The sequence below is a fragment of the Chaetodon trifascialis genome, chromosome 21, assembly GCF_039877785.1.
Source record: "Chaetodon trifascialis isolate fChaTrf1 chromosome 21, fChaTrf1.hap1, whole genome shotgun sequence".
Lineage (NCBI taxonomy): Eukaryota > Metazoa > Chordata > Actinopteri > Chaetodontiformes > Chaetodontidae > Chaetodon > Chaetodon trifascialis.
The window spans coordinates 13,123,167-13,148,555 of record NC_092076.1 but is presented as its reverse complement, the minus strand read 5'-3'; the positions used below and the strand labels follow the sequence as shown (position 1 = coordinate 13,148,555).

Here is a 25,389-nt window from a genome sequence, read left to right as displayed (position 1 = left end):
CCTCCCATGTACTCCACAAGAAATGTCAGCCCACCTCCTCCATACAGGGTACAGTGCTGTCATTCACTGATCCTATTTCATGTTGAGGATATACTTTGGATATGTAGTTGGTGGTGTTTTTTCAGCTGATTTTCAAAATGTTCTACAAGGTGTCAGAGATTTTACCATCAGTAACCATTGTGCATCAGTGGGCTTCTCTGTAATTAAATGTTTTTCTCTTTTCCAGCTTGAACCACCATCTGATCCTGACCCACCACCATCATACACCGACCCTCCACCTTACTCCGAGCAGATCCTCCTTCATCTTCCTCCTCCTCCACTTCCAACACCCTGCTAGCCTGAACACACTGTATTTTTTTACCACAGGTCTACGCAGGTCAGGTCAGGTCTATGTAATTAAGTCAAGAGTCAATAAGATTTTGACGTTGTGAAATGATGTTGAGAAATTATTTCCAAACAAACGGTTGCAAATCAACCTTTGTGAAGCTCTCTGCACGGGCAATTTCAGATTGTGAATGTGTAAAAAAAATATGATGTTTGATGTCAAAATAAAATAAAATAAGCGCACTTAACTTACGCACAAAGAAAACATGAGTACAAACTCACAGCAGAAAGCTGTGAACTTCAAAGTTCCCACACTGAGCGTGATACTGAACAAATACATTTATGTTACAAGTGTAAATGTATTTTTTTGTAAATGTACAAAAAGTGTCTGCTTTGAATCTGAATCCAGATTGTCCAAAAGCATTTTTTCTCAACGTCAATATTTCTCAGCAGATCACTTCTTGGCACTAGTTTTTCTGAGTATTGTTTAAATGAATAGATTCTCCTTTCTACATGGTGGAATCTTTGTCTGATGTAACTAAAAACTCACTAAACACTCCATGTGTACAGCATTCATGTTTTTACACTGTGAAATAAACTTTTTGAGTTAAGCCTCTTATTGTGTATATGTTTCAATAATTCTGTTACTTCTTCGTGTTCAGGGTAAACATGATTTACAATACAAGTTATACTCATGAATAAAGTTAATATAAGTTTAATCACCCTCAAAATTTCCCACAAAAAGTGTCCAGTTTTAACAAACCAACATGAAATTGTTATTTGTTGGCCACTATGTGTGTATTATATTCCGTAAGTAGAAACAGAACAACAGTGGTCTACTAACTGACCTCTGAGGGATGCCGTTGCTGATGGTTTGCTGCATTAAACAGAAAACTGAGCACACCTGTCTGTCCTGTATCTTTAAAGAAGTCAACAATGCTGTAAAAGCTCATTACGTTGTGTGTTCTTCCTTATGTGACACATTATCCTTTGATAGCAACCCACAGGTCAGGACAGACTGTGGCTGTTTTGCATTCTTAAACACGGTAAGGACTTGTCCCATTTTAATGCAATGATTTAAAAAAAATCTTATGTGTAACGAAGGTAATGTATGTTAAAATCATGCGAATTCAACTTCGAGTTTAATGAGCAACAGATTTATAGGTCAAAGGTCCAGTCAGTTAAACTCAAACGGTATAAAGTGAAACAGTTTGCTATAAATGAATGAATGCTAGTCATTCATGTTTCTTCCTGAGCTCCAAATGTCCTGATTTAAGCTTTCTGGTCAAACCTGCGGGGTCGTTTTTTTGAAATGGAATTACTGTCAGTGAAATGCTGCATAGTCACTGTCGCTATAATTGTTCCAGCGGGCTACCATAAACTAAGAAGTAAAGGCTGACACATTAACATATCCTGTAATGTCACACCCTTTAGTTGATTTCTGTCACTTACATGTCCAGAGACTTTATTTCTATTCAGAAAACTCTTGCTTATTTGTTTTAGTTATTCTTTCATGATACTGTAATGTTTTGCCAGGCTACAAAACTAACTAAAAATTTAAGCTCGTATCATATTTGTGAGCAGAATACAGATTGGGAATGTAAATTACATGTATTATTCAGTCTGCATGATTGTTATTTTAGTTCATATTTCACTTAAATATATTATTGTGTCTGCTGCACTGTATGTCTTAATTTCTTTTTCCTCACAGTAATGTCAGTGCATTGACATAATTCCAGCCATGACTGAGATACTGAATATCTTACAATATGTGTAAGTAAAGAATGAATATCTGCATAAAGGAATTGAATTGTTGACTTACAACACAAAATAATTCATTCTTGAAATGATGGAAATGTGTTCCCAGATTCCCGGTCTTGGTGATATCTGTAGCTTTCGTGCTCCTCTGCTTCTATCTGCACATGAAGAAAAGAGCTTCAAATGACGTCACCACACCAACAACACAAGATGGCAACATATCTTCAGGAGTCCATACAATTTATTTTCCTCAGGATCAGGCAGAGGAGGACATGCATTACAACAGATCCCCTCCTCCATACAGCATGATGGATGACCCACCACCATACGCACTGGTGTGTGGGCCCTCAGCACAATCAGCCACTGTCACTGGATCACTGCAAACAAATGTAAACACAGATTTAAACTATTTGTCTATTATTCATAAATATTTTGAACAGCATGTTGAACCAAAATCACTAATGGTATTTTGACTCTGTAGTTGAAGTCCTAGATAGGTCTGACAGATCCATATTATAGTCCTGTAAGTGGATGACAATTCTCAAATCAACCTTTTTAAACTTCCTCTGTTTTAAAACTTTCTTGGCTTGAGTTGAAAACATTGATTGATACCATGCTCATGTCTGTGCGCTAAATAAGAAGCTAGAACTGGCAGCCAAGTTAGCTTAGCTTAGCATGCAGACTGGAAACAGCCAGCCCAAAGATTAAAAAAACAATCTGTCTTTTAACATGTTTTGTTAGGTTTTTAATCAGGAACAGTGTGAAGATGTACTGATAGCACATGTTCAGGTTATCGTGGGGTTAGGGGTCAGACTACTTCTTGGTTCAGCACAGTTTCCTGGAGTCTTGTCTTGGCTGTGAGGTGATCCAGGCCAGCTATTTCCAGTGTTTGTGCTGCTAGTGATAAAATATCTACCATACAGACATGAGCATATATCAGTCTTTTCAGCTGAGTCTCAACAAGAAACCAGTAAGTGTATTTCCAATTTATCAAACTATTCTCTCAAAACTGAAGAACTTGTTCCTCAGGTGCAGACTCTTACGTACTTTGTAAGATTTGAAATATCAAATATATAACAATTTGCAAACAGGTCGAGTACAATAGTACAATTTTACTTTCTGTTTATTTTCATGCAGTTTGAACCCAAGCTGACAGATATATGGCCGACGGATCCGCCACCTACCTACGACATGTATCCCATGACACTGCCTCCGGCGCCTCATCATTGGACGACATCCACAGGACCTCAGCATCCAACCCCACCATTCTCACCCAGCACCCATAACCAGCTGGAGCCACAGAGGTTAAACTAGGCATCCATCAGCAATCCATTTTAAACTGAGGTCCAGCTGTTTGTGTGCTTTGAAAAACAGTATTGTCATTTATTTGACACAATAATATAATTTTAGCTTTAAAAGTAATTAATATTAACTGTGGACAGTGAAGCAATATTCTCAACATCTGCAATTTTAATACATTTTTATATGAACACCAAAACTACGGTGTAGTTGTCCAATTGCCTCTAAACACCAGGAGTCATCAAAGCACCAAGTGTTTCTCTACTATATACTCTTTATTACAGTACAGTACTTACAAGTTGGAGGGAAAATAAAACAAATAGTAAATAACTTGCCAGTATTATTTTGTTTTTTCTATTTTCTAAGAAGGAACAGTGAGTGAGTGAGTGTTTCCTTGGCTTTTGAACCATGTTAAGGCAAAAGTATGAATTTGAAGCCACTGATAAATATTTTACCGTTTGCACATCAAAAATAACAAAAAATGTGACAGCTTCCATCAACTGTCCAACCTGTAATGTTAAGTATGTTTGCCTTCATGATACAATCAGTGCGTACTGTAGGCTACTTCTTCAGTTTTATTCTATGTTTTCTTTGAGGGTTGAAGTGTTCTCAGTGCTACAAATAATATAACTCCAACAGAACCCAGCAGGCAGTAGTTGGACTCTGATGCATTTGCTGGATCCTCTCACTGTCAAACAAACCAAATGCTTTACCAGCATAAGACAACAAATGTACAATGTAGTCAACATTAAAAAGGAAACAAATTGAGACTTCAAGGTCACTGCAAAATGTCTCAACCACTGTCTTTTCCACTGCTCTCACCGTGTTTACGTACGTATCAGTGCCTGTGTTCATTTCAGTGTGTGTGAGTAGATGTATTGCATGTATATAGTATGCTTTTGTTTGAAATGATCTATTGCTGTTCATTTTTCAAATTAGTGGAGACATACAAGATAAAGCACATTTCTGAACACATACAATCATACTGTATGATCAAATGGTAAAATATAGAGAATTTATAAATACAAATATGAAATTTGGTATCTTTCCTTAACCAATCTGTCCTACCAACCCAATGTAAACATTACACTACATAAAGTAGGAAAGGCTAAAAAGTTTAATATCCTTCAACGAAAGCTTTCAATAGAGCACTGTTATCTGCAAAACATAGTCTTTACTCTAAGTCTATTTCCACGTTTATGATAACATACACACACTCACTCACGCTATTGCACTAAACCTCATAATCAACTCTAAATCCATCTCAGCAAATATCAATAAAATTATTCCGAATCTGACAAATAAAATACAGCTTGACATTAAGCTCAACAGAGGAACACACAAGTTTGTACAAAAACGCTCTACATGAGGCTGGTCATTTGCACTGAATCATGATGCTTGGCCCTTCACTACAGACCTCCACCGCCAATGACCGCATTGAGACAGCCCCTCCGGAGCTACCACTGTTAAATCGTCCTCAACCCCAAGGCCCTGGCACCTTGCTGATGACACCTTGGTCACTTTCAGAAGACCCAGCTGACAGGCACCCACTGCTGCTCCGTTGACAGTTTCTCCAGTGCCAACCGTAGACTTCGGAACGCTGCTTCCAGGCCGTCGTTTACGATGCAGAGGTCAAAGTAATGTCCATAGGCTCGCTTAATGCGCTCGCTCTCATCCACCGTCCTCTTTAGTTCAGAGTCCTGTAGGAAGCGTCGTGGAACAGTGAGGCAAAAATAAATGCAATGAACAAGCAATTACTTGGATGGAAGAACAGAGTAAACAGTGAAATTGGTGAGCAACTGCAATGAAATTAGTTTACATAATTAAAAAGGTAGAAACTCTTGTTAGCAACTTTCAATGCTGAGAAAATCACAGTAGGTATTCCCATTACTATTACAATGAGCTTTCTTGTGATGCCTCAGCTTATCAGGTTGCAACATGAAACCCTCTGGTTGATTCTAAATGTAAGGCCACTGGCCCCCAGTATCTTGGCTTTCAATCAGACGTTTTTTGCACACACTCACCGTTAACTGTTTTGTAACCACTCCCGACTCAATCGCTGACCTATTCATAGCTTTGAGAACCTCAAAATCTGGAGCTTCAATGAACACAACGTAGGGCAGGAACTCTGACGTCCGCAGGACTTTGAGAGCCTTCCAAGAAAAATAAATGTGCGTGACATTTCACAGTCTCTGCATCAATGCACAGCCAGCAATAGGAAAAATTAACATGCAATTATGAAAGTGAGAATGTGATTAAAATGCAACAGCAGCATCTTCATCGTGCAGATTTATCAAGCTAATGTGTGTAAATAAGATTAGCTGAGTGTTTCCAGCGAGTAATACGGATCATTAAGAGGTCCGCTTTGATAAATACTGATGATGTGCTCAGCCTAAAAATAGTTAGCATCCAGCTGTACATCATTGGTTTGAATCTAGAATTCAGAAATTTAGTCAGTTGCGGTGGAAAACAGATAATGGAGGAAGTTTAGAACGGCGAGGAAAAGAAGCAAGGAATAAAGAAGGGAAGCGTACACATGTGAGCTTCCTCTACCTGTGGGTTGACGTCCAGGATGCAGATCTTTCCTGTTTCTATCACCTCATGTATAGAGTTGATCTTTGTGCCATACAGGTTCCCGTCGTACTCGCCGTGCTCCAGGAAACGGCCATTTTTGATGTCGCACTCCATTTCGCTGCGGGTCATGAAGGAGTACATCTGGCCATCCCTCTCATCCACTTTTGGTTTTCTGGAGGTGACTGAAGGATAAACAGAGGCAGAAACAACATCACTTACACAGTGCAAATACAATCACTAACTGTTAAGATGCTACGATAAAACCACAAAAAGAAGGGTAAATATTATGATGCAAGAAAAATGCAAGAAATAGAACAAACACTGTGGCAATAACAAGAAAAAGACTGCAAGGCGCTAAATGACAGGTGGATTTAGTATCATTACATGTGGTTAAGTGTGATGATGAATAGCTGCACTCACACGGGATGGTGGTGCCATACCGGGGGGGATCCGACACCAGCAGCTTGTTTTTCAGACTGCGTCGGCCAACCCCCTGTGCACCAATCAGAACAAGCGTCTTCCTCCTGAAGGGCGGGACCTTAGCGACCTCCTCATATATCCGCAGCTCATGGCGATCGAATTCTGGCCAGAATTAGGGAGATGAACCCAACAGATAAAAACATGTGGTCATCGTGTTGTCCACTTCATGATAAACAAACACTGTAATGTTGCACTTTGTGTGGTGAGTTTCAAGTACCTGCATTCTTGGTGGTCAAATACATCATCTTTTTTTTCTTCTTACCACCCATCCCAGCACATAGGGGACCTGAGACAGACACACAAAAACATGATAAAACCTCCAACCTTGGTGCCTGTGTCTGTCAGCCTCTTCAACACAGTCCCTGTTAAATAATGTGCTATCATTAAAATGTCTTTGAAGGCACTGCTGGGGCATAAAAGCCAAGTCTTATGGTGTTATAGGGAGACAACCCCACTAGGTGGCACTGTGCACCACTACTGATGAGTCAATGCAGCCAGTTTGCTGCCAGAGAACACCTGTGACTAGGCAATCTGCTGAGCGTCTGCTCAATATGGCAGATTATTTAGTCACTGGGGGAGAATGTGTTCTCAACAGAGACATACATGGAAGCGAGCGATGTTGATCATTTTCATGTCAGAACTCATCAAGCTGTGACAGCAAATACTGTGTGCACCTTTCAGCCAAAGCGCTGATTAAGAGGCGTTTTTCTTCATTTAAGAATTGGATCAACAGTTTCAGAGCTCACCTTGCAAAAAAAACTGTGAATTTTTTATTCAAATGCTATCGGCCGGGTTAATACGTGGACAGTGTGCTAGCACACAGATGTGTCCTTTTCAGGCTCCAAGGGCAGTACAGTTGGGCTGTCATCTTCCTCTCCTCCACAAGTGAAGGGCATGCTGCTGGCTGTGACTCACCACCTGTTTTGTGGCTGTTGAGGACTCCGCACGGAGCAGATAAATATAAAGGAACACAGCCTCTTTTCACTCCGCACCTCATAAGAAAAGAGATGATTATTGACCAGGTTCGTATTTATCACCTCTCTCAATCAACACTCCTTCTCGGAGGGCTGTTTGTGGATGTCAGACCATGCAGCTTAATAACCAGCAGATTGGATCAGGCCGCCTGAGTCACGCCAATGCTCATTACCAGTCTTCCATTGCTCACTGACAGAGTAACAGACTGGAGAGGTGAGAGGAGGATGAGCGGCCCAGCGCCAGATGAAATGCTTGTATGAGATGGAGAGGAACAGATGTTGTCTTTGTTGCCCGTGTGTTTGTGCAGCGAGGAGTCTGTGTCGAATCTGCATAATGAGCAGTGCTTCTCTGCTCTGCTGCATGCTGCTGAGAGGCGTACCTGTGGTAGCCAGCTCCAGATCTCTCTTCACAAACGCTTTCCTCTTCTCCTCGAGTAGCTGGCTGGGAATGAGACCTGCGCTGCCTCCCTCTATGTGACAGGCCTGTGAGGAAACACATGTACACGAACAAGCAACAAGCAATAAAAACTCCTCAGTCTTAGCTCAAACAATCCATGTTGAATATTTCGGTTGAAATATTGTGGGGGGCGGTACTGACCTGCCACCAGTTGAGGTCCTCCTGGTTGAAAATCTGCAGAATGTCTCCACTGCTGAAGCTAAGGCCCGCTTCCTTACAGGGAATCAGGTTATCATGGGATGGGTCGTAGTCGAAGTGACACTTCACAAAGGCCTAAATGGATAAAGACAGGTTAGACAGAAACAAATACACGTGTAATTGAGGCTGGACATACAGTATATGTACCTATGCTGCCTCTGGTGTGGTGCATGAGCATAATCTGTGGTAGATGGATCGGGTGAGTAAGTGTCCATCAATATGAAACAGCCTTGCACACTTAAAGACTACTCCATCTCTGAGCTCGCTTTCCCGACATCTCAAGGCTTCACGATTCAGCTCATAAACCAATCCATGCATCCCAAACCCCCACTGACAGGACAAGGGTCTGAGAGACAAACAGACAGAGAGAGAGAGAGAGAGCGAGCGAGAGAGAGAGAGAGAGAGAGAGAGAGAGAGAGAGAGAGAGAGAGAGAGAGAGAGAGAGAGAGAGAGAGAGAGAGAGACAAAATCTGTAGCCATGGCAACCATCCCCTCCCCCCTCTGCACTTGATGCCTTTTCTTGCACTGAACTGATGCATGAACATAAAAAAAGGCTTCCAGCCCTTACTGTACTGTGTGTGTGTGTGTGTGTGTGTGTGTGTGTGTGTGTGTGTGTGTGTGTGTGTGTGTGTGTGTGTGTGTGTGTGTGTGTGTGAACATGTATTATGCATGCTGTGGGGACATATATCTGTATCACAGTCAAATTGTGGGGACTAACCTTCCTCATGGGGACAAAATGCCCCATAAAGTAAATCATTAAATTTGGTGAAGACTTGGGTTAACGTTAGTGTGTGTTAGCTAGTTATGGTTATGGTTTGGGTAAGTCTCCATGTAAGTATATCTATGTAATGTCCCCAACACTAATGGAAACATGACTGTGTTTGTGTGTGTTTCAGTCCCCTATATGGACACAATGGACACATGCACACTTAAACACACACTCTCACAGTCTCCATTGGCCAAAGGGAGCTGTCAGTTGAGTTTAGTCACCATGCGATGACCAAGCTTGAGGCGTAAAGCAGACAGCTGAATTACATTCAGAGGGAACTTTTGGGAAAAACTCTAATCATCACAACACCTTTGCGCAGGACAAAATCCACCTCCACAGCTCGTTCCAGCATGTGCACAGCCAAATCACTCTTCAATATCTGTGACAGATTGCCACAATTACGTGTTGGAGTAGACACTTTGATGTCAGGAGCCAGTTCCAGCAAAAGGGAAAACTAAACACTTCTACACTCTGGTTTTCACAAAGCAAAGGTCTTAAGCTGATAGACTGTAGAGATGTCCTCTTACAGAAAAGTCTATACCTTTTGAAAAGACAGCCATGACTTAGAGGGTATTGAGTTTTGTTACATGAAAGCAGCTTTAGACCATTTCTGTCAGGCTGGCTGCTACTCTCCACTCCACCAGACATGAGGAAAAAAACAGCTGAAAATGTATTTTCTTTTGTTTTTTAACAACTACTGTACAGCTGATGTAAATCTGCCAATTCCGGTTTGGGTGGTTTGCTTATTTTCATTTAATTTCAGTTCCTCTACTAGCTGAAGGAACTCTCTGATCATCAGGGCTAATTTAAAGCTAAAAGAATAATGTAACAAGAGTAAGAGACTAATGCCATGGCAGCGACTCTGTGAGGCTGCACTTAAGCACAGCAGTGTTTTCAGGCAAATGGCAATGCTCGTATGGCAACATGCTCACAATGACAACGATAGGTTATACCTGCTAAACATCAGTGTGTTAGCATTGTTTTCCATGCTCACCATCTTAGTTTTGCATGTTAACTTAACATGCTAAGATTTGCTAATTAACAATGACTGCAAAGCACAGCTGAGGCTGGTGGGAATGTCATTGGTTTTGCAGGTGTTTGGTCATAAACCAAAGTATTGGACACGTTCCAATTTTCACCTGATGGTGCATGAGAAAGTTCATAAGAAAGTTTGCTCAAGTTATTGCAGCCCAACCTGTGGATGACCAGAATGTCTGTACCAAATTTTGTGGCAATCCATGCAATAGTTGTTGCAACACTTTCACTCAAAACTACAAATCTAGCTGGTTCTGGAGGAAAAGTCAGGGGATCAGCACAGTCAGTAGGAGACATCCCCTGGCCGCTCTGGATATCTGTAGAAAATGTCATGGTAATCCATCCCACAGTCTGTATAAAGTGGTGGACTGACTGACTGACATTGCTAGTGCTGCTAAAAAATTAATTCTCATCTGCTGGAAAACTGCCTTCAGGACTCTTCTCCTTTAGGAATGCAATTTTTTCACTAAACAACAGCAATATGCTTCAAATACATGCATTTCTATGCTAATAATATTAGCACATGAAGCCTCTCCACATCATTTTCTTGTAGATTATGTTCTAGTATATTTTGGTATGGCGTAAGGAATTAATTTGGCTCGGCTTCTTCAAGCTCTAGTGTTCCTCTTCTGTACTGCTGAGCCCAATCAGTCACAGAGACTTGTGCCTAACACATCTCTAGCTGTGTATAGCACATCCTCAGATGTGCTCTATCCTCCCATCCTATTGGCAATACATCACCAAGCAAGATAACCCTTCCATTTCCGCTCCCTCTAAACCGGGTCACATTTCCACTGTGACTATCCTCCTCTGGCTCTTAGAAAGCTAGCATTGCCACAACTACACAAAGAAGAAGGTTTCCCTCTGAGGGTTTTTGAGCTGCTATAAAACACTGTCTTGGTTCCTCCAAATATTTGATATCCAACAAAGTTAAACAATTATCTTCCTGATGTGAACTTTACTACCATGGGAGGAAAGGACAAAATCAAAAAGATAAAAACTCCAGCAGCAGTGATTGTGCAATCACTCTGTCTTGTTCGAGAAGACTTCAATTATAGATCCATTATGTATGAGCAGAAAATTAGTCTGCCTTTGGATAAGTGACAAAACTGTAATGCAGGTATTATAGCCAAATAGCCAATGTCATCTACGAAGTCCCACTGTAGAATTAAATATATGACTCTTGGCACGGTGGACAAGGTTACAGACAGCAGGGAGGATGCCGGGGGGGACAATGAGTGGTGCCTTCTCGATTGACGAAAATGATCCTTTCAAACTAATCACAAATTTTTGGACAATATTTATTTCAGGATGGGTGTTTTCAAAGGAAGGAAGATAGCTAGAGATTTTAAAACCTCTTAAACAAGCACAAAAATGAGCTGCGTGCCTCCATTGTTGTGAACATTTAGATATGTTGGAGTCTTGCTGGTTGGAGTTAGAACTCTGTGTCTAACTGTGCATATGTGAAGCACAGCATGTATCTGGTTCGTGCATCCCGCTCGGCTGACCTGTCTCGCTGTGTGTGGCTCCTGGTAGCTGGGCAGAATCTTCAGCACCACGCTGCCGCTCGCCTCCTTCAGCATCTCCTGGAGCACTTTGGGGTCGTTGCCCACCTCCTTGCCATTCACCTCCTTGATGATGTCACCCACATGGAGCAGACCTTGCTGGTCAATCATGCCGCCATGGAGGATCCTGGCAATCACCAGCTCGCCGCTCTCCACTCGAAACGTCACTCCCTACACACCCACACGCAAAAAATAATGAACATTTGTTAAGTGGACCCCTCAGAACAATTACAGCATAAGTTTGATTAATGGTCTTGCAATGTTGCTCAGCAGTTCAAAAGGCAAGTAGGTAAGGGTGAGGTTGAGTGTTGTGAACAAGCAGCGACAGCCATGGCTGAGTGAGCTCATGCAGAAATGTCTTAAGGTGCAATTACTGTAATGGCCACTAGATGCTGGCTGCAAAAAATATCCAACTCAAGATATTTAGGCTTAAATCCAGATGTGCGTGTTCTTATTTGTCCCAATAAGTACGCCTCCTCAGCTTTGATGAAATGTGGATTTTTTTGTTGCACTGCTAAATTCCTACATGTTGGCTACGTGTCACCTGACTCTTCAAAAACTTCTGATTTACTCCACAGACAGTGAAGTTTGTGGGTAGAAGGTGAGACAATAGAGCACCTGGCCAAGTAATCACTGAGCCCTTAGTGCTAATCAACATGTCAACCTATTGCAGATACATTACCTCTATTTTGTGCTACAAAGCAGCATAAATCTGACTGGTTTCTGTTTTTAACAATGCTACAAAAGGAGCTCATTATACTGAGTGCATGTGCTGCTTCCGAAACACAAATCAAACCATTTATTGAGGATTTTTATCTCTACAATTTACAGGAGGGCTCTGTCCTGCCTCAGTGATTACAATGGCTTGCTCCTTAACTGAGCAGACTTACCAGATGCTCACCAGACACCTTACGGATGCCCACCATCCTGACTGCGTCTGGGGGAACAGGCTGGTTGTTGAGGGCGGCGTCCATGAAGGAACAGGGGCTGGGGGGAGGAGTCTCGTAGTTTTTGGAGGCCACAGAATCATGGGTCTCCAGGAGGGACTGTGAGTGGAGCAGCAGATGATGCAATGACAAATAGGCTTTTTCCACATCAACAACAAACTACTGTAGCTCCAAATCAATTTAATCCATGCTAGCACAACACACATCATCAAACAAGAACATAATTTTGAACTGTAATCAAAGGTTTAGCCTGAGTGTCCGTCAACGCTGACTGTCACACGTAAGCTCTGTTCTCTCAAACCTGGAAGTGAGGCTCCTTCAGGATGCGGACCAGCTCGTCGGCGGCCTGGCTCCTTTGTGCGAGTGGGCTGAGCTCCTTGAGGATGTCCTGGACCAGCTCCACATTGTTCTCCCTCACTGCCTCGAGCTTGGGTTCCTCGAACTGCTCGTGAGCCTGGGATTTAATGAACATGAAAAGCAGTCCGGTCTCCGAGAAGTAATTTATAACATTTAGTTCCATTAGTGCTCCTTCTCAGTGAGCAGTTAATGCACTTTCTGTGCTATAATGAAATGTTTTCTGACTTCTGCGGGATTGTTTTCTTTGATTCAGTAGTACAGGAAAGGGCACAATAACAAACAACTACTACAGTAACCTGGAGCCAACCCCTGCTGAGATCAACACACAGCCTGTGCTCATAAATCTCCACTGAATGATGCAAAAACCAAGAAAACTAAGCACAGTCAAATCTTGTGCCCTGTGGGTTTTTTTCGGTGTGTTGCTCTGAAACATCAATATTTCAGAAAGCATTCATTTTTCACTTTCTCCTCCTCTGCTGCCAAGGACACAGGGTTCAGTGGTTATTGGATGTGGCTTCCACACCTCTGGTCCAGGGTCATAGATATGAAATGAGCCAATTTATCGCATCTGGTGCATTTCCGATGAAGGGCCTGCATTTTGCTTTGGGAGACTTCTGTTATACTTTTATGATAAAACTAAGGTTAAAACATAAATAGATGTCTTGAGATTTCTATAATGACATGATGAATATCTAATTATGTAACCCACAGCTATAAAATCTTCAAATGCCCCATAAACATGCATATTAAATCATTTACAGTAGCAGCACTTGTAACCGTACAGCGAGCAAATTTGTATTTGAATATTCACATTGTCGGGTGATCCCACAGAGAATTTCTCTGGTGGGACTCGTCTGGCAGCCACGTTGTTTGTTTGCTGAGGAAGAGAGGAAGAATCCCTGCCGAGAGACAGGATACAGTGCACATATACACACAAACAGACAGACACACAAATAGACAGACAGACACTCACAAACGCCTGCATCTGCATGGTCACGCACACAAATCATCACATGTACAGCACACAAACAGACATGCCTGCACAGACAGTTATGTGAACTAAAACACACATGCACACACGCACACACGCACACACACACACACACACACACACACACACACACACACACACACACACGCACACACAGGGAGCTCTTCAGGCCTGTTCAGTGATTCAGCAGCAGGACTTGGCCGAATTCTTTGTAACCTGATGGAGCGAGCTGTCAGTGTCTGGCCCTTGGACAACATGCCAGCATGGACACTATGCTATATGATTACACTGTTTTGAGAGCCATGAACGTTGCACACGACATTAAAGAATGCTTTGACACCACTTTCAGTTTGTTGGCTGCAATAGGTAATAGATTATTGGAAGTACTTTTAACTTAGCTTGTGATGACTAACACTTGCTAATGTTAGCAAACTTAAATGACATCATTATGTTACACGCTAGCAGGAGCCACTTCACTCTAATTGTCCCCGTACATAAAGTTACAAATGCTCATGTTAATGCCTCTTTAAATAAAGTGCAGTAAAGGCAATAGATTCTCACACTGACGTTGACTGAGATCATTCAGTAGTACTCGTCCTTGGTTTGGAAAAGACAAGCTTTTCCGCATACTTTCTTATTTCCGCACTTTCAGCCAAATGTCAATAGCTGGTGGGAAACAGTGTATTGAAATTGTCAGGATTCGTCCGCGTGTCATGTAGTGACTAAATTGTTTTGCACAAGCTGTTTTGTAGAGCACTAGAATTCATTGCTTTGGAGGCCACATGGCACTACTTAGCAAATACATCTCATTTACAGTCTGAACAGGGAAAACGTGATAGCTTGGGAGTTAGGTTAGAAAGCACGAGGTACAGTACAAACCGTGACTAAATGTCTAAAAGCGAGTGCGAGCTCATTTAGCTGTCCCAAATTCCTCAATAGTCCTGATTGCTCAGTTAGATATAGAGCCAAGCATTGAGTCAGTGCCACAGTCATAACTGATAATAATCGAGAACTGCGGAAGCTCTTTTGCATGATGATAGCTCTCGTTGTCAGTGTCTGCTCATTGTGGGCCTAATCATCCTTCGGCTTCATTATAGAATTGCAGGTTGAGCTGATTGCATCATTCTGTGGTGACTGTGGTGCAATCAGCACAATTCACTGAAGTCCCCAGGCCATACGAACACAAGCAGGGACCCTCACTCCGTCCCTCTATCCTGTGTTTTCTCTCCACTCTCAGCACATTAAGTGGTAGCTTGTTAAAGGTTTACAGATCCAACACGGGGTCAAGAGAAGCTATTATTTTCACATCCTTCAGTGAGGCGTCTTTACTTATAGCTTGTATCAGCAGACTAATATTTTGAGAATGCTTATTAATGCACCTGTGCCACCAAGAAGAAACAACACCAGTGTCATGATCTCAAACGCCGGTGCTAACACACACACACATAATTTCAGCAGAGGTAATTAATCAGTCTTAAGTGAAAAGCAAGCAAAAACCAAAATGAGAGATGGGGGTGGAAGGGAGCAGAAGAGGGTCTGTTTTCAGAAATATGGGAAGCTTTTGATGCAGCACTCCCTGCTGCTCCCTGTGAAAGGTCCAAACTCCAGAAACTGCCTCTGAATTACTGAATGAGAATGCACAGCCTTCCACCTCGGGCTCTGTCTGAGTCTGAGGGGTAGCTAGCAATTGCATCTCCCTGGACAGAGGAACCTCATGGCCACAAACAGATTCCACCTCAGTGCAAATCAGCGAACAATGACTGTGCAGTGCTAGAAGCATAAGTGTGGGAATCCATACTAATGACTGTTGACAGCATAAAGGCGAAGACAAAGAATGAATATGAGTACATGATGTGAATTGCATCAGTACTTTTGTCCTTGCATACTTCTGCGATGCACAGCGAGGCTCTCTTTCCTTCTCCTGCACACTTTTAAATGTTTTTTTTTTTTTAAATTGTGCTCTTGGCAAGAAGCAGAAGAGGAAGACTTCGACACCAGAGAAAGAACATGAGAGTCTGAAAAGACCGTCTGCCACTGCTAAGCTCCTTCACTCTCGTCACATCCCTTCAAAAAGCTGTACTCTGTAACAGCGACATCACTCTCCTCCATGTATGAATGGAGAACTAGAGGGGATTGGTTTCATATGAGGGACTTTGCACAAGGAAACGTATTTAAATACCTGTTCCTATGCAGAAGGTGTACCTTTGCAGCATTTTGGGAATCAGCTGAGGTCCTGTCAACTGGTCAGTGTAATAAAGATACATTGAGGGTGTTTGGTCCTCATTAACTTGACTTTCCAACATAATTAAACGTAGCGTTCAGGTCCACTCACTGCTCATGACACTGGAAAAAATGAAATACTGGTGAAACAGCAGCTGGATGACACTGTTCAAAAAGAAGGAAAGCTGTGGTCACATGGAGTTGAAGTAGCATCAGGGTTTGGAGATAGTTTGCTGAATCACCATGATTTGATCAGAATAGGTCTGAATATTGTGAATATATATTCTTAAATCATAGATAGGTGTACTGTTTACTTGTGTTCATTATTTTAGGGGGAAAAAGTTTTTGAGAGCAGTTGACAACTGCCAGCCATGTCTGAGTTTTCTTGGATAAAGGCAGAGTGTCCTTGGAATAACTTCACTGATTTGCTTCCATCCAGGACAAGCTTTAATCCAATGTCTGGGCAACTGCCCAAGAGAAAGCTCTACAAATGCAACATGGATTTGAACCCTTATCTTGTTCATCCTTACAAATACACAGGCTGCGGACAAAAAAAAGAACAATGTATGCATATGAAGTGCGTCTCTGCAGTATGGTAACCCTTTTAATCCTTCTTGAGCACTTTGGGATATGTGCTTCCACAGTGTGGAGTTGAGTTTTACTGTGGTGAACTACAAGGGACAGCTGGTTCTATACACACTCCATTATTTATAACTACACATGTATGATGGCATTACGTATAACTACTAGCCGTAGTTCATTGTCATATAGTGAATCTACTTTTTAAAGAACACTCATCTTGATGAGTGAACTTGCCTAAACCATGAATAATGTGCGAATGAGTCATTTTCAATCTTGTATTATAACAAACAAAATAAAGATGCTCAACCTAAAGCATTCAAAAAGGTTTTGAGAATAAATAAATAAGTGTATAATTGAATAGTTGCCATTCATTTCAGGATTCTCCACTGATCACACGGCTGCTGCTGCACCTGCACTTGTCAACTTGTCAAACATGTCAAGTGTAACTGTGCTGCTCCCTGACTGCTATTTCAATCTTTTTCTGTGATTGGCAATAGACATGCTGTATTCCCTTGTTAAAATGACTGACAGGTGGGAAACAGTGGAAGCGTTAAATAGAAAGATATCTTTTCTGTCTTGCTCAGCTAATTTTTGTTATGTAAGTATTTTGGGGTCTAAATGAAAACCCTTTCCAAAGCTTTTAGTCAGCCAGACTCTTTACAGTAGCTTATTCAATATACCATCTGCACAACATCAGCAGCTCTGTTTGCTCATCTATCTTGTCCACCTTCTCTGACAATGGGAGAAATGAGGAGGTGAGCATGTGGCATCAGTGAGGGTGCAGATTAAAACCAGCTGAATACCCCTTGACCCTACAGTGGTCAACTCAGAAGGCATTCTATACAGTTAGTGTATGGTTTGTCCATTCTGGGCTACTGTAGAAACATGGAGGTGCACCTTGGCTGACTCTGTGGAGGAGGACCCACATTTGCTGTAGATATAAAAAATTCAGTCTAAGGTAACAGAATATTTTCACATGATTATACAACACCGAAAAGATACTCAGGAATATTCCATTTCTGCAAATTCTGCCAATAGATAGGCCTAAATTTTACACACTGGACCTTTAAGGGCAATCTTTGTGATTTCTTAGTCACAGTCAAAACCATCATGATGGCAGCTTCTATCCCAACATCCTGTTCCAAAAATTCTGAAATAAGTCAAAGAAATCATTACTGTCAGGGAAGCATCCTGTGGCAGTGATAGCACTAAGAAACAAAGAGGAGAGTCGCTACTTGATTCCTTTCATCTGGGTTTTCATCTGTATTTTCCTGCCTGTGCAGAATGATTGAAAATGAAATGCCAGATTTCTCTTTAATTTGCATTTTCAACTTATGAGAAAACAATGAAGCAAGACCATTACCATGGTAATGTGATTGCACTTGATGAATTTAAGCTGTCTTTTTAGAATAATTATTGCGATCTGAAATTAAACTTTTAAATGTAATATTGGGTGTGAATATTAAGCTTCTATTTTGCAGTATCATTTTGATAAATCTTCTCATAACGCATGCAAAAACAATCCTTTGTTAGGCATTACGTGCCACTGTTAATGCACGGCGATGGCGTAAGCAAATGATGATACTGAAATCCAATTTTAATGTTAATGCAAGTGTGCAAAATGCAGGGCAAAGACTGCACTGCCATGTAACAAAGCATATCTAAAGTCTAAATGCATGCATGCATAAAACATCGCTCACTAACTGGCGTCCAACTCACTATGGGTCGCCTGTGCTGGGGGGATGTAATTGTGATTTGGTTACATTCAAGTTGAAGTCCTTTCTCGCTGGCCTGTCCATAAGTCCGTCCTTCCCTAGATACACTTCTGTTAAAAGCTCTAAATGTCCTTCACTGCATGTCACACACATACACACACACACAGTGTAAGGTTTTCTTACCACTGGGCTCTCCATGATCCCTTTGAGGAAGATGAGGTCCAGGTCATTGGCAGTCGTGGAGCTTGTGCTGTCACTCAGTGTGTCCAGCGCCTGGTGCATGGCTACAAACGCACACACACAAATGAAAAAGGAGAAAGTTTATTTCACTCCACTCCCCTTCATATGCTACAGTCAACCATGGGAAACAGAGTGAAGAAAAAGAGGCAGAGCGAGGGAGACAGAGAGCACATATTAACAGGAACTCACGCCACATGGCTGAACAAGAGGAGGCTGGAGGGAAAGTGAGAGGGAGGGAAGAGGGAGACAGGAGCTGCCTCACATCCTTTCCAAAGCAATTTCACCTCTGTCAGTCACCCTCCTCTTAAGTCTGTCAGAATACAGCATCTTTCTCCCACAACTCCCCACTTCCTCCCTCTCCCTCCTACGAACATGTTCACGCACACGCACACACACACACCAGCTTAACAACAAAGTTGCTGAGAGAATAAGCTTTTTTACCAGTTTGCATATGCTTTTTTTGTGTGTGTATGTGTGTGTTGACCAGTTTGTGTGCCTGCCCCAAACCACAGCACATTGTTTTAGAGGCTGGATGAGAATAAGATAAATTATTCCCTCTGGCTCAAGGTGCACCCTTGATGATAAACCCATAAAAGGAAATACATGCACACACACGCAGCCTTATCTCAAAGATGTAAAATCAAACTGCTAAACCACAGACATCAGTCAATAAGTCAACCAATCAATCAGCAGACGTGAGGTGACGTCAACAATTCGATGAAGGTCAGGGAAGGTTCAGTCTGGCTTCAAAGCATCTCCGCTGACTGGGGGTGTGACGCATGAAGGTACCAAACACACCGACATCACCTATCAGCAGGCATTAATCACAGCAGACGTGACTGTTAGAAGAGTGGGCATTTTTATTCACAGGGAAAATCTGTCTGCTGTAATTCACTCAGCAGACACTCACGCCTTTGTTTTCCAAAGCTAAAAATACAACACTGGCTTTTAATTTTCACAAGGCAGGCAGATTGGTGGTCCAACACAGATCCTGCATGCCACAGCTCCTAATAGAGTGTCCTAATAAGGCCATAACAGAGCGTTAAAGAGGCGATTGGTCCGATTAGAGGGCTGTTAGTTAGTTTGTGTTTGTGTTTGAGAGTCCAACTATGGACTAATTCTACACCTTTTACATATATATTGCAGCTTCACAAAGGAAAATGACAGGATGAGGCAGACCCTAGCCTATACTTAGGATATGCAGCACGCATAATAAAACAATATTGTCACAATCCACAACAAAAATAGAGGGGGTCCTCACAGCTGCGAAATGAAAACATGACAGTATAACAGCTCATGCAGTGTTTTAAATCCCTGAAAAAAAGATTTTAATACCTTTTTGCGAATGTTCACAGTCACAGTTAAACTGATGCCTGTCAGCACCCTTCTTACAGTGTTTCCTGTCTGTCCTTTTACTGCATACTAATGGCTACATTATTACAATCTCAATACTCCAGGAAATGTGAACAAAATCAAAATTAAGAAATCACCAGAATTCTAACAAATTTATCCTAAGTATGAATGTCTGGACCAAATTTCATGGAAATCAATCCAACATTTCTAAAGAGATGTCACTGAAAAACAAAATGTCATCAAAAATGTGATGAATCATCTGGTGACCACGAATGCACCATATAGTCAGCTAATATTTCAGTCTGGACATTTTCATCCATATGATGCCACTTGCATGACTAAAAGCCAATAAATCAACATCAAACAGGAAATACAATTTTCCCTGATCCACTGAAAATGACTTAAAGCCTCTGTATGTTTCAGCCTGGACCCTATTTTCTAAGAAACGTTCTGTCTCTATACAGAATGTTTCCCTGCTGCCTCTCTGAGGCCAGACCTCCCTCTCGCTCCTCTCACTATATTTTCTACAGTTAACTCATTGAATTTAGGGTTTATTTCAATCAAACCAGAGTTGATGGTGATTGCTGGAACAGTGGAAAGACCAAACCTCTGGGTTAAGTGAGTTTCATTTTGTTTCCGTCAAGTTTGAATGAAAGGTGTTTCATGATGATCTGTGAGGTAGAATTACTGTTTTTATCAAAGGAGTCCGGTGGCTCTGAGGAGAGCGATATGACGGCTGTTTCTGGTGAAATGAAAAGGAGCTCTGTCTTTAACAAGGGGTCTATTTCTGTTGAGATCCTTTCCATAATGTTGTCAGACACTTAGAATGACATCCTGAGCCTGTCAATGGCAAAAATAAACACTCTTAGTTGTCATATATTGATAGTGCGCATGCCCCGATAGATAAGACTGCAGCCCTGCTGTCCATGTTAGTCACTTAGACACAAAAAGAGGGGAAAAATATGATCCAGGTTGAAAAATATCAAAGTTTACTTTTCCCTTTTGTGTGAAAAAAGAGACCTGTGACTATTTGGAACCATTAAAATGTCGCTCTAATTCATTGACGAGCAGCCTGAAGCTTCTCTGCTGACAACAACAACATTAGTTTGTCAACTCAAATACTATTAACTCTAACAGAAAATGTAATTCCTTTATAATTATCCTTTTTACTACCAGACACACAGTGTGCCCACTGCTGCTGCGCATTTGAACAAAATATGGACTGCGAGTTTCAGCAGCAGTCATGGGTAACACACAACACAAGGTGTGTGTTAGCTGAGCTCAGGTCTGTCGAGAAGCTAGCAGATGATTTATGTTTCTGTTGCTCAGCACAGCGCAGTGGGAGGCTTTTTTTAAGGTGCTTTAAGAGGAGTGATGAGGTAATAGATATTTTGAGAATGAACAGAAAACTATTTTTGGTCTTCTTCTGTGGAGTTTTGGAAGTATTTTGATACTTATTGTATATCTGTGCACCAGTGTGATCAACAGTGATAAAGAGGAGAAACTCTCCTTATCTTTGCTTTCACTCAGGAGAAAGAGAGAAAAGCCATCCATCCGCTCGCCCTCTCTGACTAATTTGATAAGTAAATTAAATAAATAATTGTACAAGTCTTCCGCAGTGAAGTCTTGTTTTTCTTCTACTTTTGCCTGAATAGTAGCTCTGCTCGAGCAGGAGAGTTGCCAGATTGGCGCCTGGCACTGAATATCAGACCAGCAGGCTCGGCTTACAGGTCCTGCATAATTCTCTTTAATCACCGCAGCTGTACGCTGGTGTTGTTGCCACATCGGCACTTTTCCCGATGTTAGCTCGTCTCTGTTCCACCTAGATGTGTGTGGAGTTTTTCTTTTATTCCACAGTATTTCAACACTTTCTACTTCTTTTGTTCTTTGTTGGATTCTTGTTGGACTTTCTCTCACATGCCCACGTTGACTTCATATAGTTACATATGTCATTTTCTCTATTCCCCTCCAATCAGACCTAACGATCCTGATCAAACTGAGGGCTGCCTCTCCACTGCGCATCACGGATGTTGAGCAGAAACATCAGGAATGATCTGAACCCACGTTTATTCTGTGACATCGTCATTGCTTGGAAGGCTTATAGGAATCAAAAGAAGGTGTGAAAGGGACTGGAGAATAACAGCCATTTCCCAGTGCTGAGTATGGCTGGGGTCGTTCTATTATTCATACAGATTATTAAAAATCCAACTTGTCCTCCTTCTCTGATCTCGCCGTCCATCTTCTCTCCACATGCACAGATAAACAGGGTTTCCTCTCTCATTTTCACTGGCAAGCATCAAAGCGAAGACAACAGAGGATTGGCCATGCAGGTGAGAGAGGTCTGACTAAGACAGAGAATTTATTTTCTGTTTTTCTAACTGCAACTTTGGTTTGAAAAACAACTTTCTTGTTCACATTCAGGTGGAGTATACTATTCTATCTTGTACACTCCTCTGTCAAAGCCATCCTCCTTTGCAAAAACCTGCTTAAACTTAATATAAAACTGCATTTTTTTTTATCATTAACAGCATTTATTTTTCCTCCACTCATGTTTCATACCAGCTTCAAAGTTGCACAGACATTTGAGTAATAACACACTGTTTTTTTCATCCTCTGAGCCTTCACTGGTGAGAAACCAGGAGAAAGTCATTTTCCACTTCAGTGAATCTAAATTCCTTAGCCTAGACTGCACACTGTAACTAGATACTGTTAGAAAACACCATTTAACAGGTGAGGCCTTACGAGCACAAAAAGGGGAATCAGGTGTGCAGATCGACTGAACCGGCTACACGTACATCATGTGCTTTACAGAACCAACTCTTCCAGGGAAATGGAAAATTTACAGCTCTTTTCATGCTCAAGTCTGTTCTGTTTTTACAGTGCTTCACTTCTTTGCTTCTTCCAGATTTAAGGTGGAAAACTCTTGAAAGAAGAGCAGATAAAAAATGACAAAAAAAATCCCATAAGACTGAGATGGTGCACACATAAGTGAATAACTAGGTAAGAAAACTGCTATTTTAGGAAGCCAACAAAAACAGTAATGATTCATTTAGTTTTCATACAGTGTTATTCAGCTAATGCAAATGTGCGATAATAACAGCGCGGTGGCCTCCTGCATCACCTCTGAACAAAGATTACCAGAATAACAGCTTCCTCGCCATGGTGACAGCACAGAGGACATGTAATCACAAGGAGCCCAAATTAAAGGTAAAGGCTTTTGTGTCTTCAAGTCTCATCTGAGCACGACTTCACCTCCAGGAAGAGTTACAATTAAAGTCAATGTCATGGAGGCATACAAACAATCTGGGCTGTTATTGTTTGTGGTTAATGCACGGTGGGGGGACACAAACCTCTTAGCAGGCACTTGGTGAAGGTTGTTTTGTTGCTATGGAGCGGCGGTTAGGGAAGCAGAGAGAGGACGGCGAGGGGAGCTGAGGGAGGGTGGAACATGGAGGAAGAGATGCAGGACATGCGGTTGTGTTGGTGTTTCTCCATGATGAATCCTCATGGGGTCTTAAACACAGAGTACAGTGTGCTGCTGACCTGTTCTACTTCCAGTGTTTGGCAATAAAAAAACTCTGTTCTGCTGACATTTCGTGAGAAAAACTTAAGACACAAACAGTGTGTACGCTCTACCCAGAAGAAATACAATGGAAGAAGCACAATTACATATGAACGGGTAATACGCAGACCAGAAACGAGCACAGTAGTTGCTGTTTGTTTTTGGTTTCCACCAACTCCTGAGGGGCTCTTTAGCTGCTAGTTGCTAACTGTGGCGGTTGTTTTGCTCAGCGGGGGGTGCACAGGGGGTTTTCTGACAAAAACAGCTGCCTGCTACGGACGAACACGATGTCATGAGAACGGTGAGAGTGAATGCGGAAGGCAGAAATCAAAACAATTAGCTGAAACTCGCCGTGAATCTCCATGAAGATTCGGGTTATGATTCTCTGTATGTTCATCATTATGAGCGAGAGCTGTCACATGGTCACACTGTCATTTGATTTCAAAATACTGATTACAGCTGCTTTAATCTTTGTACTTTCTCAAGCATAAACTGCTTCATATTACAATGCTTTGCCATATTTTGATCAACATCTGTGTGACTGAACTCTTAAGAAAATAAAATTGGGTGTATGCAATTCAGAAAAGGTGTCAATTTCTTTTTATGGATGTTATTTTTGCATCGAGGAGCGAGTCTATTCACACGTACCTAATCTGTGTCAGTGTGATTCAACCACAACACATATTTCAGTCTGAAAATTGCACTTAAAATTCATAGTAGAACCCGAATGACACAGAAAAGGACACTGAAAGTCAGTCACGGCAAAGACCTGCTGGTGATTAATCAGAGTACTTTCAATGGATGAGGTCGATGTTAAGCGTTTCAGTGTGCAGAATGACTCCGCAATAATAACAGCTGCTTTGTCCTGTGAAAACACCGACAGGTTTTAGAAAAGCCTTCTCCTCAAAAACTCATTGAAATTCTCGCTGTTTCCCAAACACACTGTGGGAAGTTACTGCAGCCTTATTTCTCCGTCACTGTGAAAATGACACACAAGAGCACGCTGTGGACGACACTGAAACTATGTCAAATTGCCAAAGTCACCGCTACATAATCAAATACTCTCAGGTCTCGACAGACATTATTAAACACTTTTAAGGTAGCTCTTAGATTTGATTCAGCTCCCCGCTCTCCAGCAAAATATAATTGCCATCAATCCCTCAGGTAGCGAAAGATGGATGGTTAAGACAGTGGTGGGGAGCAATATTGGATTGTATATTCCATTGTGTGTACCAGAACTGATGAATCATTTATGACTGAAGTATATGATTAATTTGTCCTTACGGCATGAGCTCGAGTCTCTCCATCTTGACGTGCTTGCAGAGCGCAATCAGCTTGAAGTATTTTCTTCCCTAATTCAGACAGCATACAGAATACAGCTACGGCAGCACAGAATAGCGCTCTGGTGTGTGTGTGTGTGTGTGTGAGCTCAACTCAAGATAATTAAGTCAACATCCTCCTCATGGAGAGTGACTGACAGGCCGGCTCATCATGACAAGTTCAGAGAACATTGTGTGAAGCATGTGTGGGCACATCCATTGTGTAATGTACTTGCGTGGTCAACGTGTGTGTGTGTGTGTGTGTGTGTGTGTGTGTGTGTGTGTGTGTGTGTGTGTGTGTGTGTGTGTGTGTGTGTGTGTGTTAAGGACTTAAAGGTCTTGATGTCAACTTCTATCATTGGGAAACTTCAATTTAAAGGTCCTGCACACCCGCACAGGTTTTTTCACTTGTGGTAGATCAGTCCTCTGCTCAGGCAGAGGTTGGATGGAGCTCTGCTGGGGATCACATGAGACTGACATATCTGTAGTTCTTTTCACCAAAGCAGGAGACATTGCCGCTGAGTGGGACGCAGATACTGTGCGAACGTTTTTTTCTGACTTGTAACTACGGCCTATGACATGAACACATCATAAGAATGATCAAGGTAATTTTACTGCCCTAATAGGTTCAATCAAGCTAAGAGGAGTGTGAGGGTGAATCAGCGACGGT

General features: G+C 41.8%; 1 protein-coding gene across 4 annotated transcripts in view; it reads right to left on the bottom strand.

Annotated features, from left to right (window-relative positions):
• Window positions 1-2,307: 2,307 nt before the first annotated feature.
• mpp2b (MAGUK p55 scaffold protein 2b) overlaps window positions 2,308-25,389 on the bottom strand; it is a 38,915-nt gene continuing 15,833 nt past the window's right edge. For 2 of the 4 annotated variants that reach the window (XM_070990375.1, XM_070990374.1), the window contains 11 exons: window positions 18,429-18,529; window positions 12,682-12,834; window positions 12,324-12,479; window positions 11,377-11,604; window positions 8,008-8,139; window positions 7,790-7,892; window positions 6,653-6,721; window positions 6,376-6,537; window positions 5,935-6,137; window positions 5,406-5,534; window positions 2,308-5,081 (listed from right to left, as the gene is read on the bottom strand). In XM_070990375.1, coding sequence (XP_070846476.1) covers window positions 4,905-5,081; window positions 5,406-5,534; window positions 5,935-6,137; window positions 6,376-6,537; window positions 6,653-6,721; window positions 7,790-7,892; window positions 8,008-8,139; window positions 11,377-11,604; window positions 12,324-12,479; window positions 12,682-12,834; window positions 18,429-18,529 — 1,613 coding nt within the window. In that variant the 3' untranslated portion in view covers window positions 2,308-4,904. Of the gene's footprint in view, window positions 5,082-5,405; window positions 5,535-5,915; window positions 6,138-6,375; window positions 6,538-6,652; window positions 6,722-7,789; window positions 7,893-8,007; window positions 8,140-11,376; window positions 11,605-12,323; window positions 12,480-12,681; window positions 12,835-18,428; window positions 18,530-25,389 lie in introns of all 4 variants that reach the window. The other 2 variants (XR_011603463.1, XR_011603462.1) reach the window with 1 other exon arrangement.